At 45.7% G+C, this 19,177-nt stretch overlaps 2 protein-coding genes across 5 annotated transcripts; both read left to right on the top strand.

Annotated features, from left to right (window-relative positions):
- The first annotated feature begins 968 nt into the window (after window positions 1-968).
- On the top strand, window positions 969-5,404 carry LOC119532363 (granzyme H-like). 4 transcript variants are annotated; one of them, XM_037834704.1, is made up of 6 exons: window positions 969-1,323; window positions 2,454-2,601; window positions 3,136-3,271; window positions 3,466-3,531; window positions 3,669-3,723; window positions 4,135-4,311. In XM_037834704.1, exons 1-6 carry the CDS (start codon window positions 1,167-1,169, stop codon window positions 4,161-4,163), a joined length of 591 nt encoding a protein of 196 aa, XP_037690632.1. In that variant the 5' UTR covers window positions 969-1,166; the 3' UTR covers window positions 4,164-4,311. The 4 variants fall into 4 exon arrangements, with proteins under 4 accessions (XP_037690632.1, XP_037690631.1, XP_037690629.1 ...); XM_037834703.1 differs by having other exon boundaries at window positions 3,466-3,546; XM_037834702.1 differs by adding an exon at window positions 1,760-2,269 and having other exon boundaries at window positions 1,191-1,323; window positions 3,466-3,723; window positions 4,135-5,404.
- A 9,359-nt stretch (window positions 5,405-14,763) lies between these two features.
- Window positions 14,764-18,099, top strand: CTSG (cathepsin G). Its single transcript, XM_037834706.1, has 5 exons — window positions 14,764-14,900; window positions 16,287-16,434; window positions 16,821-16,956; window positions 17,158-17,412; window positions 17,844-18,099. The coding sequence occupies exons 1-5, from the start codon at window positions 14,846-14,848 to the stop codon at window positions 18,030-18,032; spliced, it is 783 nt and encodes a 260-aa protein (XP_037690634.1). The 5' UTR covers window positions 14,764-14,845; the 3' UTR covers window positions 18,033-18,099.
- The last annotated feature ends 1,078 nt before the right edge of the window (window positions 18,100-19,177 follow it).

Raw genomic sequence — 19,177 nt, 5'->3', positions numbered from 1 at the left:
AGAACAGGCAAATGGAAAAATTAAAATTACTGAGAATTCCAACACCCAGAGATTGTCATCATTGATGCATGAGTGTGTTTCTTTCCACTATTTTTCTACGCATCCATGAGTGCTGTTCCTTTCACAGAATTGGGTTTGGACTGTTTAGAATTCACAGTGCCTTCCTTTCCATGACTTTCCTCTATCTCCATGCTGGTAGGAGTGCTGGGATAACCTATTTGCAAATGTTTACTGGCAACTTATCTTTGCTAAGCCCAAGGACATCAGTGCCATGTGTCTCTAGGCACTGGACAGATAATACTCAGTGGATCGTTATTATTAGGGCAGTCAGCACCCATTTCCTCATTACTCGGCAACAATAACCAGCATTTTCCGTGGAAACCACCCCTCCCCCATCACGGGCTCCATGGTCTGGGTGGTGGGACGCTCCCCACCACAGCTCAAGGGTGTTAAATTTTCTAAGTTTGAACCCATCAGACCACTCAATTCCAACGGACCCAATAATTGGTTCATTCTAGTCCACTGATTATCAACTCTAACACTTTTGTTCTAAATTGTGTGATAAGAGAATCTCTTTTTCACAGAATATTCACACTTAAAGAGGGGATTCTAAATACTCTGAATACATGAGGTTGCAATAGCAGTAAGCTAGCAAATGGGGCTACCACTGGGGTGTCTGGGTGTGTCCACAGCACACTCCTATGGCAGATCTCAGCTTCTATCTCACACCATCAAGGAATCCCCCCCACCTTAGTCTTCACCATCTTGTGCCCTAACTACAGATTTTCAGTCTACTCCAGCAGACCATCAGCTTTTCAAGGGAAAGAGCCGTTTCTCCCATACGCCTAAACCTGCCTTGCTAAATAATTACTCTCATGATTTCATCAGAATAGAAAAACAGCCAAGAGTCAAAGAAATAATCCTTGGTTCAATCACGGGGGGCCTGGACTTCTTGGGTTCCAGCCCTTCTGATGGCTGCTGCGAAAGCCTCAACAGCCTCCACTTTCTTGCTCGTTTGTTCTTTATTCTTGCTTTCTCCTTGTGACTCAGCAGCAGTGGGTGCAAATGTGGTGACCGCCCGGTTCTCACCTAACCCAAGACAGAGAACAAGCCCCCTCGTATGATGACAGCCAACAAAACCAGAGGAGCACAGCTCTGCCGGGTAGATGAGCTCCCTGAGCCCGCCCCTCCTTCGTTCTCCTCCAGGGGCTTTGAGTCTGGAAGGAGAAAGCACCACCAGCTCTGACCTGGGCAGACTTTTCGGGAAGATGCAGCAGCTCCTGCTCCTCTTGGTCTTTCTCCTGCCCCTCGGGGCTGGGGCAGGTGAGTGGCCACCCCCATCCCAAAAGCCTGAGCCCCTTCCCCCAAATCCCCTATACTCCTGAACCTTCTGCCTGGCACTGCTCAGGAATTTCTCTTCAGCCTAAACCCAGGAATTTTTTGAATCCCAGCTCCCATCTCAAACCCAGACAAGCAACTCTATTCCAGAAAGACCCTCAACAAATATATTCAGAATAATGTTCCCTAAAATGTTTAGTAGGTTTTAGCTACTCCCCCCACCTCCTCCCTTATCACCTAGAAAGTGGGTTCTTCTTAAAAAAGGCAATAGGCAGAGGATGTAAAGCTCCAAAAGATGAGTAATTAAAATCCTTCACTCCATCCCAGGAAAGGGAAGCTCAGACACACAGGGCTGGAGTAGTGGGGGTGGTCACCGGGCCCAGTTAAATCATTCCCCAGCGCCCTCCATCCCCTCCTCCAGGCTGAACTGCTGCCCAGGAGACAGAGTGCACTTGACCTCCGAGGTGACAAGTGACTGCACCCATCACTCTCACTGTGGCCACGGCACCACAGCAAGGAGCTGGCAGCCCAGCTTCAGTCTGCCTCTCCACCTTCCCTGCCTTCCAGGTTCCTGGCTGCTCCACTGTCTTTGGAAGACCCTCCTGCATTCCCTGTGGCCTTAATCCCACTAGTGCTACCCTCGCCAAACCTCTTCCAAAGGCTAATTGGGAGTCAGGCGTTCATGCAGACAACACACACTTACAGAGCACCTAGGATGTGTTATGCCCTAGGATGAGAATTTTTAGAAATTCTCATCCATCAGTTCATGAGTTGATTATTAGAAAATGGCACCAATGTGGAGGTTAGCATAGAGGCTCAGGGGGGGTCTGGGAAACTCACAAAGAAAGAAGAAATCAGGGTAATGATGTGTCTACATCCTTGAAGACAGATCCTGTCCCCTCCAAAACCATGTCTGAATTGGACGTGCCAAGTAAGCACTGTTCTCCTTTCTCAGAGGGAATTCTGAAGCTTGAGATTAAGAAAAGGCCATTCTGCCTGCAAGAAGTGCTGCCTGTGGACCCACGAGCACTGCCCTAGCAGGTGCCTTCCTAAGCCTTCCCTCCTGACCGCAGCTCCTCCCAGTCAGTCACCCATCTCCCAGCCTTTTCTTTCAGAGGAGATCATCGGGGGCCACGAGGCCAAGCCCCATTCCCGCCCCTACATGGCGTTTCTCCAGTTCCTGGCTCAGGGGAGTAAGAAACGGTGCGGCGGTGTCCTGGTGCGAGAGGACTTCATTCTGACAGCTGCTCACTGCTGGGGCAGGTGAGGAGCAGCAGCCAGCTACACCTACCGAGAACCCCAACAGGGACCCTGCTCTCTCCCCAGGTACTGAGCCCATAGGAGCACGTGGGCTCCAGGTAACGAAGGCCCAAGATGGCTCATCAGAGGAGCTATCTGAGAGCATAAGGACCATAAGAGGGTGAGAAATAAGACAAGTGAGTTTGAGGATCAGAATGGTTGGAGATCAGGGCAAGTGGCACAGTTGAAAAGAGAGGGACGGGGAACACACTGGCCAAATATGGCAGCGGTGTAGGTTGAGAGCATGCATTGAGGGTCACAACCCAAACTGGAGCAATTTCATGATATTGCCTGAGGCTAAGAGAGGGTTCCAGGGAGCCCCACCCTCAGTGCCTTTGAGAAGCAGAGCACAGAGCTCAGCCACAAGGCCTCTTGGCCTCTTGATTGCCCCTCAGCTCCAGCCCTGCCCAGTCATAAGCTGTCCAACCTTCCAGGCTCCTGGGCCCTATCTCCTGTGACTCTACCCACCTCCTCCCCTACCCCATTTTCTGTAAACAGCTCAATAAATGTCACCCTGGGGGCCCACAATATCAAGGAGCAGGAAAAGACCCAGCAGCTCATTGCTGTGAGAAGAGCCACCCAGCACCCAGCCTATAATCCCAAGAACTACTCCAATGACATCATGTTACTGCAGGTAAGGCAAACCTCCCTGCTGGCTCTGGCTCTCCTGGGTCGACGGAATTTCTCCACCTGCCGGGATCCCTGTCCCTTCCTTTTTTCCCACCTTGGCTGCCTGAGAGTCTCAGAGGGAAGGCAGTGCAGCCTCCTCGGGGTCTCCAGGCCCAGAAGGCTCCTGGCTGCCCTGGACCCTCTTCCTCTCCCCTCCAGCTGGAGAGAAAGGCCAAACGGACTGCAGCCGTGCGCCCCTTCAGCCTGCCCAGGAGCAAGGCCCGGGTGAGGCCAGGGCAGGTGTGCAGTGTGGCTGGCTGGGGGCGGGTCGCAGTGGGTATTACGACAACCACACTGCATGAGGTGCAGCTGACTGTGCAGGGGGATCAGGTGTGCACCTCCCTCTTCCCCGGCTATTACAGCAGGGCCGCCGAGATATGCGTGGGGGACCCGGAGAAGATGAAGATCAGTTTCCAGGTCAGCTTTCCAGCATCTACCTAGACAAGCCCCAGGGAGGCAGAAACTTGAGGGAGGTCTGGGGTACTGAGAGTTTGATCCCCCACAAATCCAGTCCCTAGTCTTTCTCCCTTGGATGGGGGCTGGGATGGGGAGGGATCGGTCATCCCACAGCAGCTCTATCACTGGAGTATTCCTGCAGATGGGGGAGAAAGGCCTTGCCTGGGTAAAGCTGGAGAGAACAGTCAGGGCCAGGCTGGAGTCTGGGGTCTGAGGGGTCACTGGGGCCTGCCCTGCCCCTGATTGCACACACACAGCACACAAGCAGAGGCCACCCACCCACCTGCCTTCTCTGAGAACAGGGGGCCCAGACAGTGGGGAGGGCAGGACCATTAAGTGGCCCAGCTCAGTCTTTCCCCTCTCTTTCCACAGGGGGACTCCGGGGGGCCTCTCGTGTGTAACAATGTGGTCCAGGGGATTTTTTCCTGTGGACCAAAAAACGGGACACCTCCAGGGGTCTTTGTCAAGGTCTCACACTTCCTGCCCTGGATAAAGAAAATAATGAAACACCATTAACTGCAGGCATCAGGCTAAGCTTCCTCTGTGACTGACCACCTTTTCTGGGGCAGAGGCAAGGATTCCGTGGCAGGATTACAGGGCCATAATAAATGGATCTCTAGAATGAAAATGACTGAGGTCTCATATATTTATTGAACCACTTTTGCTATGCAGCAACATGGCTCCAGGAAGCCCTCTGCTACACTTCCTGTTTTTTCTTCCTCCTTTCTCCTCTAGCTCTTCCTTCTCCCTAAACCCCATGCAGTTTAGTTTCTCATCAACTTCTCAATCACACTGTAACACTTTTTGATGCCAGGGCTGAGTCTGAAATCCATTATAAAAGAAAAATCTTGTCCCCCCAGAATGAATTCTCCAGCCCTTGGGAACTTCTTATCTCCTCTAAGCCAAGCACCTTCATCATTCCCCCAACAATTTAGCAGAGACGGGTGATAGCTCAAGGGACCCACCATGGACACCATTCCCAATTTCCAGGGCCTCTATCTCCAGGGAGGCAGGCTTTTCCCCCAGGACAGTCTGCAGCTTAGGGAACTGAGATGTTCCTATGAAGCCCCTCAGTCCACCCAGGTTCCATTTTCCTGCCCTGCCCTGAGCCCATCACTGAGCTCAGCCAACCTTCCTTCCAGGCTGACCTTCCCACACCGGCCCCTATTTTCCATCTGAGCGCCGGTGGCCACCAGCCACTTTACCTTCAGCCCACCCTGTTTTGAGCCAGCCCCTCTCTCAACTCCTCGTGAAATTCCCAGAGCCCCGTGTGGATTCTCCTCTATTGCTAGTCCCAGCCAAACCTGGGCTGCCAGCCCCCCTGATGCCTACCAAAGGGGCCACCTCCCACCTGCACGGGGCCGGAGCCCTCCGACCATTCTCAAGAACTCTGCCATCAGCAGTCTCAGCGCCTTGCGGCCTGCAGGGGTCTCCGTGCCCAGGCTCCCCCTGCTGGCCATCTGGATTATGGCCACTTTGTGAGCCAGAGGGAAAGTACCACTTTACCATCCCTCAATTAGGCAAATACTTGTTGACCTCTCTCTTTGTGCCAGGCACACAACAGGCTTTGTTCCTGCCCTCAGAAAACTTGCGCGGTGATGAGAAATTTCCTTTAAATTCCCCTGGTTCCTTTTCTTCCACCAGGCAGGTCAGTTTGGCTTGGATGGATCTGTATTTGAGAGCCACAAATAATAAAATCTTCCTTGTTTTTAAAATAATTACATTATTGGTATTTTATCTCTTTTGCACAATACTGTTTCACATGCATGACCTTGTTTGCTTCCAGAAGGGCAGTGTGAGACTTGGAGGAGACTTGGAGATCCTCTGGCCCTGAGGTTTCCAGTTTGTGCTCAGTGAAGCCCATGCTCAACTGTAAGGGAGGGAGGAAGATGGTAAACAAGACAGCTTGTCTTTTTTTATTTTATACATGGAAGGCATGAACCTCAGTCCTAAATCCCGAGAAATGCCTCACTTCAAGGGCAAGACTGCAAATTCCTTGTGGCCCAGATTACCTTATTTTAGGATCCTATGTCCCTCAAACAGCAACATTAGTGAGCTAAACACTACAGAACAGAGCAGATTCCTGACAGCTGAACAAACACTGACTCAAGAGGGGCCCGCATCAAAAAGAGAAGCAACTTCATTAGAAAGAATAACAAATAAATCACGTGCATGTGAAAAAGCAAAATCCGTCACGTGGGGGTGGGACAAAAAACAGGAAAAGCAAATAGAGACTTATTTTTCACATAAGGCTGCCCCTATGTCCGTCTGCTGAGCCTTTCCCTGGGGAGTGCAATGTTGACAGAAGCACAGGTGAGAGAAGCTAAATGCACACGCAGACATGAGGACGTGAACGGAAGAGCAGGTGGGAGCCAGGGGGTGACTTCAGGTCGCAGCAGTAATACATGATGCTATGGGAGAAGCAATGACACCAAAGAAATTTAAAGAACCCAGAAACCCAGCCATGGAGAACTCCCTGGAACCCCAGGGTGCAAGCCAGAGCCAGCACAGAGTGGTCAGGGATTTCACCACCGTAAGGCAAGGGGCTGTGGCCACTGGGACAGTGCCTGAAGGTCCAGCTTCCTCCTGCATCCGACAGAGACACTCAACTCAGGGCATGAGATGCATTGGAAAGGAAAACCACACCTCATTACGACCATAGTGCCATGCAGACTGGCCTGCTCTTGATGGTACGTGTTTCCTTAAAATGAACTCTAAGTTTATATATTTTTTTCTCTCTCTTAATCTAGCAGTTTCATTTCCAGGACATTAGCTTTTATAAGACCTAAGATGTGAGGGGGTGGGGGTGCAGGGAGAAAGATATTACTCATAAAGAAATGTGAGGGGGTGAGGAGGAAGATGTTATTCGTAAAGATGTTCACCACAGCATTATTTCATAATTGATCCTATATTGGAATCAGTATAAATGCCTGTATTAGTCGGGGTTCTCTAGGGAAACAGAACCAACAGGAGATAGCTGCAAATATGAGATTTTATAAAAGTGTCTCATGCAACTGTGGGGATGCACGAGTCCAAATTCCATAGGGCAGGACGCGAGCTGGCAACTCCTGTGAAGGTCTTTGATGAACTCCCTAGGAGAGGCTGGCTGTCTGAAGAAGATACGAAAGTTCTCTCTCTTCTCCCTTAAAAGTCTTCAACTGACTGGATTAAAGCCAAATGATTGGATTCTCTCATTGCAGAAGACACTCCTTTAGTTAATGGTAGATGTAATCAGCCACAGATGCAATCAACTGACTGATGATTTAATAAACCAGCCTTCTGGTTTATTAACCAGCCACAAAGTTCCTTGCAGTAACAGTTAGGCCAGTGCTTGCTTGACCAGACACCTGGGCACCATCACCTGGCCAAGCTGACACATGAATGTAACCATCACAGTGCCTAAAACAGGGAAGGGATGAAATATGGCACATCCACACTCTGTATTTTGCAACCATTAACATCTGCATTATACACTGTTAGAGAAAATTAGGCAACATTAATAGGCAAGATATCAAAAAAATCCTAATAAACGTGGAAAAAAGTTAAGCTACTTAATCATTGCAAATTAAAATATTAATAATTTTTTGCTTATCTGATTGAGAAGGTTTTAAAAGAGTAACACTCAGAATCAGTATGACATTGAGAAGATGGCATTTTCACACCTTGTAGACAAAGATCATGGGGGAAAAAGAGAGACTGACCCAGACAGACATCACACCAAGAAATCCAAACAAGGCTTTTACTTGTAGTTTTCTTACACAAGTAAAATCTTAGAAACAATGCCAATGTCCAGCAATAGTTGGAAAATTGGCTTTTTAAAAATTACATGTGATTGAACATTATGGAGCCTTTTAAAGTTATGATGCGCGCTTTGTTGCATGGAAGATAGTTCACCAGGTATGTTTATGTTAAAAGCAAGCTATAGAGTAATATACACTACAGTCGAATTTTTGCTTATACATATATTTGGCCTTTAGGCTTTTTGTTTCTTTGTTTCTACGTATCCATTTTCCTCATTTTTCTACAACTTTTATATATTATTTAGATAACTTAAAACCTTATTTATTAAATATGAATAAGATTCTAAAATGATATTCACTAATAGATTTTTAATAAAATGAGAGGACTGTTTATCTTGAATAATCAAAATATAGTATTCAAAAATATACAAAGAAAAAAACTGGATGGAAATACATTTATATTACAGTGGTCAGAGTGGTGAGAGTAAGGCATTTTTCTTCCCTATATTCCTTTAAATTTTTTAATCTTTTTAATTTTATAATTATTAAAATACTTTTGTTTTTTTTTTAAGTATTCCACGTGGGAAAAAGGTAAGCTTATGTAAGTGGGTACATGTATTAGTTAAGATAACCCTGACTGCCCTAATGGATAAACTATAAAATTTCAGTGACTAGCACAAGAGTTTCTTCTATTCCTGATGAGTAGCACCCCTTTTACACTCAAGTGTCCCCATTTGGACAAGTTACAATGCTCAGCCCAAGAATAAGAGCCCCAGATTCAGTCCCCTAAAGATGGCCTCCAAGTTCCCCAAGCTCAAATGTGTCAAACCACAAATGGAAGGGCCCAGATGATCAGGCAGGGAGGATTTTATGGGCCAGGTCCGGAGGGTGCACACATCATTTCCACTCACGTCCACGTGTTCCAATAGTCACACGGCCATACGGCACCTCAGGTGAAGCTGGGCGACGAAGTTCACCTCTGTCCCCTGGAGGAAAAGGAAACCATCTTGCTTAACTACTCGCTCATCTTTACTCTACAATTCTTAATAGTGCTTGCTGTTTACAAGGATAATGGCCCCTAATTTTTTTCTGCTTATAAAACTAATTCTTTCCCACTATAGAAAAAAAAAGTGGAAAATATAAAGGTGAAAATAAAAGTCAAGTTATTGTTCTGATTGTTGCCTTTTTTAACAGAATTAGTATTAAATTGTATACGTAGTTTTACATTCTACTCTTTCCACTTAATATTAGGTAATAAAAAATTTTCCCATGCCACTAAATAGTCCTTTAAAGCACATTTCATCCCATCATTGATATTACAGTTCTCCTATAGCTGCATATTTGCATTGCCTGAGCATTTTTGGAAGAGGACCCAGGGAATGTGTGTCCGTCCGCCAGTCTCACTCCACCTCTGTCTCGCGTTTACTCAGGGCCAGCCCCAGGGGCTGCTGCTCAGTCTGAGAAGTAAGCTCCTCTGCCAGGAAAGACTGGGGGTCTTAAGTCTTTTGCCAATCATTCTCTCCACATCCAGGGCTTCCAGGGAGGATCGCTCCCTCTGTCTATTCTGATGGGAAGCTTTTATGCAAATTCTAACGAATTTGCCACAGCACACTACATGCCTCAGAATCCTTCCTTCCAGAGGTCAGCCCTTCCTTTGTCACCCTTCCCTACAAAGACAACAATGCAGACCAACTCTTGGCAAGAAAGTCTTGCTCCCTGCAAACACATGTTGTGGGAAGACCCTGGCTCTGGCCCAGGACTCTCCCAGCAGTGACTCTCAGGTACCAGAGCCCTTCTCACTTTGCTGCAAAGTCATAAAACAATCACAAGCTCATCAGTACATCTGTCCTCCTAGGACTGTTATAAAGGAAACTCTGAGGATGTCCGAGTGCCTTAGTCATACACTGGTCTCCTACAGAGCCAGAAGGATCTAGAAGTGGTTACTGACTAGGGTAGCATCAAAGGGAAGGAGGGGGAAGTGACCCAGCAACAGCAGCCAACTGCCTGCAAGGAGGATTTGCGTTGTCAGTGGCTTATGGGGCCCAGGGAGGAGGCCCTGGCCTATTTCAACGTCCTAACATCCCAGAGGAGAAAAAAAATCATAACTGACGGAAATGTAATAAAACAGACAAAGTAGACTTAACGAACTATGGGATATTGTGAAATATATCACAGTTTTTACTTGGGAGAATATCACAATTTTTAAATCAAAATAGAAAATAAAAACTGAAAAATACATGACCCTATCTACTCTCATGTATTCCATATATGCCCTGTCCCATCCAAATGTTCTCTCTCACCCTCACCCTCTGGCAACCAGAATTGAAAAAAAAAATTTTTTTTTGCAAAATATAGCACACAGGAAAAGTTCACAAAACATATATGTGCAGTTTAAAGAATAAGGCAGTGGCTACAATTTATGTCAAGAAATAGAACATGGTCAACACTCCAGAAATCCCCCATATGTCTCTTCTTGATCAAAGTGCTTTCTCTGCCCTCCAGTCCCCAGAGTTAACCACTATTCTGACTTTTGTAATAACCGCTTTCTTGCTTTTCCTTATACTTTTACCACCTATATATGCATCCCTATGGAACTGAGTTTTGTTTTGCCAGGTTTTTAACTTTATATAAATAGAATCACATGAATGAGGGCTTCTGGGGTCTTCCTTCTTTCACTCAACATGTTTATACAAATCATTTGTGAAGTTGCATTTGGCAATTGTTCATTCATTTTTATTCCTATGCAATTTTCCATTATATGCATATACCACAATTTAATTATTCATGCTATTGATGAGGGACCTCCCAAGAGTTTCCAGTTTGGGGCTATTATGAATAATGCTGCATATATATATGATGTATGTATATATATAAAATGTATATATAATGTATACACACACACACACGGTATATGTCTACCATATACATATATATATGTAGAAATTTGCATGCGTTTTTCTAGGGTGTATAGCTAGGAGTGGGGAAAGGGCCAATCTAGTGACTGCAACTGGTATCTCACTGTGATTTAAATTTTTGGTTCTCTGGTATTTAGGGAAAGCCAACAATTTTTCATATATTTAATGGCCATCTGGATTTCCTCTTTTGAAATGAGGCTGCACACATCTTGTGCCCATATCCTACTGAGTTAATTGACTTTTTGATATTTATTTGTAGAAGTTCTATGTGCATTTAAATACAAGCCCTTTGTTAGTCATGTTTGTTACCAGTATCTTTGCCCCTTCTATGATGTGTCTTTTGCTTCTCTCACTTTCAAGGTCTCAAATTCATTGTTATGGATTGAATCATGTCCATAATTGACATCACAAAGATATGTTCAAGGCCCAACCTCCAGGCCTGTGAATGTGAACCCATTTGTAAATAGGGCCTTTGAAGATGTTATTAGTTAGGGTGAGGCCAAACTGAATCAATCCAGTATGGCTGGAGTCCTTACAAGCAGAGGAAATTCTGACAGTTAGTAGCAGACAAAGGAGAAGAAAATGGCCATACGACAGAGGCAGAGATGGAGTTATGAGTTACTGGCAAGTCACCACTAGAACGTTACAGACATCACAGAAAGCATGAACCTACTGACGGGATTTGGGATTTCTAGACTCCCAAACTGCAAGAAAACAAATTCCTGTTGTTTAAGCCAAGCAGTCCTTTAAATTAATTAATTTGGGGGTGTGGTCTGAGATTGAAGCCAAATTGCATCTTTGTTCGTATGAATCCAATAAATTTTACTATAAATTATTTTATCAATGTTTATTGTAAATATATTTAATTTCCATTATGTTTTTTTTTACTTTGAGTTGTGATTTCTTTAGTATTCTATTTATTTAGTTTTAAAAATATAGGGATTTTTCTGCTCATATTTTTGTTATTAATTTCTAGCTTAAATTTATTGTGGCCTAAATTAAATTCTATATAATCTTAATCCTTTATACATTTTTGAGAAAGTCTATGGCCCAATCTATGGTCAACTTTTCGTAAATATTCTGTGCTTGAAAAGAGTACGTTTTCTGCAGTTGCTGGGCACACGGTTATGTCCATTTTATTCATCAGCTGTTCATAACTTTCATGTCATCAGTTTAAGAGATATGTTTCAAAATATCCCCCAAATCACTATGGATTTTTTTTCTTCCCACTGTATCTGTCATTTTTCGCTTTATAAAATCTAAGCCTATGCAGTTAGATGCATACAAATTTAAAATTATTTTTTCCTGTAAATTGAACCTTTTATTATAAGAAGTGAGCCCTTTTTTTCTATAGAAGTGTTTTCTATAGTAAAGATTTTTAAAATATGAATATAGCTGTAACAGATTTCTGTTAGTTAGTGTTTGCATAGTATGATTCTTTCCATTCTTTTGCTTTCAATCTTCCTGTAAACTTTTTTTAAAGATATGTTTATTCTAAGCAGCATGCTGTAGGATTTTTTACTTAGTCGAAAAATGTGTCTTTAAGTATATTTAATGTAATTATTGATATCTCTGGGTTTGTATCATCTTATTTTGTGCTTTATGTTTGATCCCCATATTCTTCATTTTTTGGTCTCTCCTTATTTGCCTTCTTTTGGACTGATTGAATATTTTTTTTTAGATCATTACATTTTCCTAGGTCTAATTTAGAATTATACACAATAGTTCTATTATTTTGATAGTCATTATAGAAATTATAGCATTCATCCTCAATTACACAAAGTCTAAATTTAAGCAATAACTTTAGTTTCCTCTAAGAAAATGCCAAGTCCTTTGATCACTTTAATTCAATAGACCACCTTCTCAACTTGTTTGCTATAGCTGTCATGCATTTTATTTCTGTGTTTTTAGATGCCAAAAATATTATTGCTGTTTTATACATCAATGTTTATTCAGATTTAGCCATATATTTACTACTTTCTTGGATCTTTGTTCCTTCTTGCATATGACACCTTCCATCCTGTGTCCTTTTCTTTCTCCCCTTACAGTTTTCTTTAATGTGGTAAACTCTCCTAGTTTGTGTTTGTCTGGGATATTTTTACTTTACCTCATTCTTTAAGATATACATATATTTTTTTTTATCATTTCATGTTTCCTGCAACTATTTTTAAGTTTTAAGTTTGTTTAAGTTTGTTTATATCAACAATATTGTTTCATAATCTGTATTTTATTATTCCAATAATATTATTCCAGCAAAGTATTTTGCTCTCTTAATTGCCTATTGTCAGTTGTTTCTTGGTCATTGTGTCTTATTTCTTTGTGTGTTTGTTTATCTTTGACCACAAGCTTGCCATTAACTTGAAAAACAATTTTTAGGTATAATTCAAGTCTGAGGACAGTGACAGTTTCCTCCAGGTTTGCATCTGCTTCTGCCAGATATCTTGGGGCATAGCCTATAACCAACTCTAATGTAAGTTCAGGGTTTGAGATTCCATGAAAAAATCCAGATAATTCAAATCTTTCATGCCATTTCTTGCAAGAACTGCCCATCATTTATGTATTAGGAACCAGGTGTTACTTTGAGGATGTAGACTTTTTAGGTCCCAACTCATTGCAGGGAGGGTTTCCAATTAGACCCAGTTGTGTGGGTCTTCTTCTTTGAGTTCTATGTTTTGTGGGTTTATCAAATCCCCTCAGAAGAAGAGCAGCATTTGGGCTCATTTTCCTAATTGGGCTTCCATTCTTCCTTCTATTTTGCTCTGATTCTTGCCTCAGAAGTTCTTTGAGATCTTAAGATATTTTGATATTTTAAACAGGTGTGTTTTGGGTTGTTTTTAGTGGGAAGGTTGGTCTTAAATCTTGACCACCATTAACAAAAATCAGAATTCTCTATCCATATCTTTAATCACATCATTGGGTGTCTAGTTTTAACTCCTTTTCTTCACCTGTGCAAAATGTTCTGTATCCTTTTTCTTTGTTTAAGTTACATTAATGTTTTTAAAACAAAATAAAATATTGAAAAAATTTAGGTAATAATAAATTAAAATTACTTCATTAGTAAAGCTGTTATACTATATTCTCTTTATTTTTCTCTTTTTTCTGCATATCACTTTTCAGACACATTAAGGAGTTTCCTGAAGTCACAATCATAGACCATATCCTAGGCTCTGGGCAGCTGAAACTAAGTGAAAACTGTGTATATTTATATATGAGCAGAGAGTTCTTAAATTCCGTAAGATTTTCGAGTGGGTCTATCACACCACATAAAACATCGAGAATTGTATTAGTCTTCAATTTTGCTATTTTTTGCAAAAATTAGATTATAATGCTTGTCTCTGCATTCCCAGAATCTTCTCAATAGTTTTTAAGTGTGTTTGACAACACTCTGTGCTACCCTGAAGTAATTTGCTGTACTTTTCTCCCAATATTTGTCTATTATAAGTAGCAGAGCAATGACGTATTTCCTTAGAAGCTATCCCTCTGGGGCAGAGAATGGGGATTGGGTTGGTCTCTTACATTCATGGATGAAATGGGATCTTAGATGTTTTCCTGCCAGGGCCTGACAGCTCTCAACAAAATCAAGTCACTAGGCCTCTTCTGTGTTCAAGGATCCTTCTAGGACACGGTGAGGAGGAAGCAGAAAAGCAGGAGCCTTCCACACTGGATTTGTAAGGACTCCAGTGACCTGCGAAAGTAATTATCAGTGGCACAGCCTTGTTCTTCCCTTTTCTCCATCTGACAGCATTTTCTACCCATTCAGGGAGGATGCCTACTCAAACCGCACTGACATCTTCTAGGAAGAAGCGGGAGCAACAGGGGTCTCAGCGGGCTGACCATGGCCCAACGATGAAGTAAGTCAGGCTTCACTTTTCCTCTTCTGCCCCCTTCAACTTTTTCTTTGTATTGTCAGCCACATCCCACCACCACATTCCACCCATCTTTCATTCACCTTCATCCAAACCCTTGAGTATAAATGAATAAGCAATCTAGAACTTACGTTCATTTAGAACCCCTGAAATTCCAAAGGACTGAAGCTCTGATCCCAGGGTGATAGGAAACGGAAGGAAATAGGCAGCTGCCAGTTTGCATGCACTCGTGGGGATGTTATGGAATTTGATGGGTTTGGGGTTCTGGGGCACAGTGCCCATAGCCTTCCTCTTGTTGCCCTGAGTTCCTATTCTACTCTCAGCACTGACTCGGCAGCTCAGCAGGAGATCAGGGTGCTTGCCAGGACTTTTCTCTCTTCACCAAGATCACTGGCAGTTGGTGGGGGAACGTCTCGGGCAGCCTTGGGTGATGAAACCCAGCACAGCAGCAGGAGAATGGGACTGTGAATTCTCTAGCCCACCCCCTTCCTTCCTGTCTTGGCGGCTAAATACCTGACAGGAAGAAGCACAAGCAGCAACAGACTGGCAGCTTCCAGGGAAGATGAGGCCACTCCTGCTCCTGTTGGCCTTTCTCCTTCCTCCCAGGACTAGAGCAGGTGAGTGACCCCCCACCCCACCCCAGGGACTGAATCTCCTGGGATCCTGGACCCTCCATGTAGCCCTGGTCAGGAACTCCTCAGATGTATCCTAGCCTCATTTCATCCCAGTAAATTTCTGAACCTCAAGCCAACAAGTCTGAAGCTGAGTAGAAAACCAGTGGAAATGTGAAGAAGTCTTTTCCCTAGAAGGCCACATGAGTTTTTCCCTTCCTTAGGCCATATCTTTATCATCTGAGAGTAGCAATTTTCTAGAAGGTCACAGGATTCTGAGAAAAGGGGGGAGGCTAGAAATGAGAACCAATAAAATCCCTCTTTTACCAATCCCAGGAAATATGCTCATATGTAGGGCATGAAGTAGTGGGAATTGTTGCTGTGTTCCCAGGAAAGCACGGTTGCCAGCCTTTCCCAAGACTTAGTCTATTGGCTCTGCCAGGGCAGTCGTCCAGGACCCACTGAGTTGCAGAGTTGGCGAGGTCACTAGCACAAAGGCCCTTACTCTCTTAGTCCAGAGACATTCCTAGTCCATTTCCCACCTCTCCCCACATCCCAGGCCTTTGGCTGCACCCTGTCTTCTCAGATGGGCCCAGTGGTTCAGGCGATTCCAGTGTCCATCTTCAGCCCCCACCCCACTTAATGTAATCCTGTGGTTAGGGACATGGACTCTGAGTCAGACTGGCTGTGACTCCTGCCTCAGCCACATCTTAATTCTGTATCCTTGGGCATGTTATTTAAATTTACAGTTCCTTGGTATCCTCATCTATAAGATAGGGATAATTTTAATACCTAACTCACAGAGTTGCTATGAGGGTTTAATCATTTAATGTACTTAAAGCTCTTGGAACAGCCCCAGCACATAGTAAGTGCTATATAAATGTGCTGTATACATTCATTCAGCCACAAGAATAGTCCCATCAGCTCATGTCCAGTTATTTAGGGACCAGTCCCATGCTTGCCGTGAGCTGGCCATGAGCTGGACTCAGAGGGATCCAGGAAACTCCCTGAGAAAGAAAATCCCAGGGAACTGCAGGGAGTGGTCACTCCAGAGCCTCCAGATTTGCCATCATGACAGTACAGCATCTCATCTCAATGCATGTGACTGGAACTGGCTGGCCTAGACCAAGGCATGCTCTTCTCTTTTCCGGGAGGTGGGGGGGATCCAAGGATTGGGATGGAGAATGGGTCTCCCTTCACAGCAGCAGTGCTTCCCACAGCACCCTGGAGCCCTGTCCCAGTGACTGATGCCCTACAAACCACAATCCTCACTACTGATCTCCAGCTCCTCCTGCCCCCTGCTCATTGTCTAGCCCTTCTGGAGCCTCCAACCCGGTGCCCATTCTGCAGGTTCAGTGAGAACAGAGATTAGCACCAAATGCTTTCTTCCAGGGGAAATCATCGGAGGCCAAGAGGCCAGACCCCATTCCCATCCCTACATGGCTTATCTTCACATCCAGAGTCCGGGGGGCTCGAGCACTTGCGGGGGTTTCCTGGTGCGAGAAGATTTTGTGCTGACAGCAGCTCACTGCCAGGGAAGGTGAGCTCCCTGGGCAGCCAGGAACCCAGGGCCTGCAAGAGCTCCAAGGAGGAGCCATTGGAAGCAGGGTTCCAATGAAAGGGCAAGAAAGGGGTCGGGGAAGTGTGCCGGGGAGGGAATGGGTCAGTGCAAATGGCAGGTCTAGGTAGAGAAGAAGCACACTGATCGAAAATAGCAAGAGATGGAGGAAGGCACATGTTGCGGCTCAATTTAATCTGAGGGAAGCAAAACTTAGAGTTACTGGGCCCCAGCAAGCCCCAGCTCAGGGCTGCCAACAAGCAGAGGGCACAGAGAGCTCAGCCCCAGGGCCCTCCCAGCCTCTCAGTTCCCCTCAGCCCTGCAGAGCTGCTGCACTGCAGCTCCCGGGACTCACCTTTCCTCTGCAGCCGTATAAAAGTCATCCTGGGAGCCCACAATGTCCAGAGGCGGGAAAGAACCCAGCAGCGCATCCCTGTGGTCAGAGCCTTCCTCCACCCTGGCTATAACCAGCAGACCAACATGAATGACATCATGCTCCTGCAGGTACCGCCTGCCAAATCCTCTGGTTCTCCTGCACCTAGCTGTCCCCTCCACCTGGCAGCTTCTCTGTGTCCTGGGATCCCTCCTGGGGGAACTGGGGCAGGGCCCGGGGTGGGGGTGGGACATGGGGCAGGGCACTGCACCCGCAGTCCTGAGCCCTTGGTTGGGCCCGAGCTGACCGGATGCCCGGACTCTCCCTGCCAGCTGAGGAGGAGAGCCAGACTGAATCAAGTCGTGAGGCTAGTGGCTCTGCCTGAGACCGAGGCCAGGGTGGGGCCTGGGACCATGTGCACCTTGGCCGGCTGGGGTCGAGTGGACCTGAACAGAGGAACAGACACACTCCGAGAAGCGCAGCTGAGAGTGGAGAATGATCAGGAGTGCAGCATTCGCTTTCCTTTGTACACGGGTCAAACGCAGATTTGCGTGGGAGACCCACGGGAGAGAAGGTCGGCCTTCCTGGTAAGACTGCAAGCATTTGCCAACATTGCCCTGGGACAGAGGGGCCTGGACAAAAGTGGGGTGGTGGGAATGGATTACATCCCCACATCCTCAGGCTGGGGGCCAGATGAGGGGGTGGGTCTTCCCACCAATCTCTGCGGGGAGGGGGCAAGGCGTCTGACCCACTGCAACATACATGCGACTGGGGGAGGTGAAGTCACCTGGGCTGGAGATGAGCTGCAGACAGTAACCACAGCCAAAGCCTCAGTCCAGTAAATGCAAGACCCAGAGACTTGGCTTCTGCACCAACTACCACCAACCCCCATCTCACGTACCCCCAGTAATTAAAGGTGCCCACCCACCCCTGGGAGTCCAGGCCTTAGGGCAGCATGGAGGGGGTAGGCCTGGAGGGAGAAGGCCTGGCTTAGCATCCCTTCCCTCTCTGCCCACAGGGAGACTCCGGGGGCCCCCTCGTGTGTAACAACGTGGCGCAGGGGATTGTCTCCTACGGAAGTAGTCTCGGGATTCCTCCCGCAGTTTTCACCAGGATCTCAAGCTTCTCATCCTGGATAAGGGAAACAATGAGACGCCTCCAAAAGCAGAGTCAAAATGAGGTCCCTCTCTCACTGATGCTTCCCTGATCAGCTTGCCTCCAGGGGGGCTGCCAGAGCCTTAATAAATGTCCATGTCCAGAGTGGATATAACTGATTTCTCATTTGTCCATTAAGCATGATTCAGTCGGTGACAAGTGTGTGCCAGGTAGGCCTCTGCTCCCATGGCAACCCTATTTCTGGCTTCTCCTCCACCACCTCACCCTGCCTCTGCCCTGCTGTGCTTCACGCCAAGGAGTTGGTCAGCTCTCTCCTATCCAGGCCCTTTAGGGCCAGTCCCTTAGCCAGGACTGAGTCTGAGCTCCACCAGGAAAGTGGGATCTCTTCCCCAGGAGAAATGAAGCCCCCGGGTCCTGGGGATCAGGATGCACTTCTTTCCATCCACAGTTTTGGTGTTTCCACCAATCTGGTTCCTGGGGACAGGGATCACCTGACCCACATGTTTGCAGAGTGTTAGGGAGGTGGAGGCAACTTGGTTACATTGGACCAGAGAGAGTAAACCCTCCCACCCATTACCCATCAGTTTTCTGTGTCCCCCAACCTCCCTTCCCACTTTAGAGAGTGACGGAAGGGTAGATCTTTCCCCAGACAAGGCCCTCTCGGCTCTACCAGAGACTCCTCCTACCATATATCAAAGCATATTCTAATTAAAGCCATGTGCCCTGGAGCGTAAGCACAGGGCTACCAAGGGGACAGTATTGAAAGTCTGTTAAAAAAGCTCAATTTAATATGCGATAAAGGTGGTGTTTTAGTTTGCCGAAATGCAGTATACCGGAACTGGTTTTTAACAATGAGAATTTATTAGCTTACAAGCTTAAAAGTTCTGAGGCCATGAAAATGTCCCATCAAGGCATCATCAGATGATTTCTGGACGCCTCAGTCACATGGCAAGGCACTTGGCATCTACTGGTCTCTCCGTCTCTTCTGGGTTTCATTGTTTCCAGCTTCTGGCTTCAGTGGTTTCCTCTCTGTTTCTGTGGCTTTCTCTCTCGGCTTCTGTATCTTCCTCTCAGTCTCTTTCTCTGAATTTCATCCTCTTATAAAGGACTCCAGTAAGAGGATTAAGACCCACCTGGGGAATGCCTCACCTGAAATAACCTAATCAAAACATCCTATCCACAATAAGTCTACACCCACAGGAATGGATTAGCTTTAAGAACATGATTTTCTGGGGC

The sequence above is a fragment of the Choloepus didactylus genome, chromosome 4 (genome assembly GCF_015220235.1).
Source record: "Choloepus didactylus isolate mChoDid1 chromosome 4, mChoDid1.pri, whole genome shotgun sequence".
Classification (NCBI taxonomy): domain Eukaryota; kingdom Metazoa; phylum Chordata; class Mammalia; order Pilosa; family Megalonychidae; genus Choloepus; species Choloepus didactylus.
The sequence above is the reverse complement of the archived record's forward strand: the minus strand, read 5'-3'. Positions and strand labels throughout refer to the sequence as shown.

Excerpts from the sequence above, each read along its gene's own strand:
- CTSG (XM_037834706.1), top strand. The coding sequence starts at position 14,846 with ATGAGGCCACTCCTGCTCCTGTTGGCCTTTCTCCTTCCTCCCAGGACT. Across the intron at positions 16,435-16,820 it reads GCAGCTCACTGCCAGGGAAG|CCGTATAAAAGTCATCCTGG; the intron begins GTGAGCTCCCTG and ends TTTCCTCTGCAG. Across the intron at positions 16,957-17,157 it reads ATGACATCATGCTCCTGCAG|CTGAGGAGGAGAGCCAGACT; the intron begins GTACCGCCTGCC and ends TCTCCCTGCCAG.
- LOC119532363 (XM_037834701.1), top strand. The coding sequence starts at position 1,167 with ATGAGCTCCCTGAGCCCGCCCCTCCTTCGTTCTCCTCCAGGGGCTTTG. Across the intron at positions 2,602-3,135 it reads GCTGCTCACTGCTGGGGCAG|CTCAATAAATGTCACCCTGG; the intron begins GTGAGGAGCAGC and ends TTCTGTAAACAG. Across the intron at positions 3,272-3,465 it reads ATGACATCATGTTACTGCAG|CTGGAGAGAAAGGCCAAACG; the intron begins GTAAGGCAAACC and ends TCTCCCCTCCAG.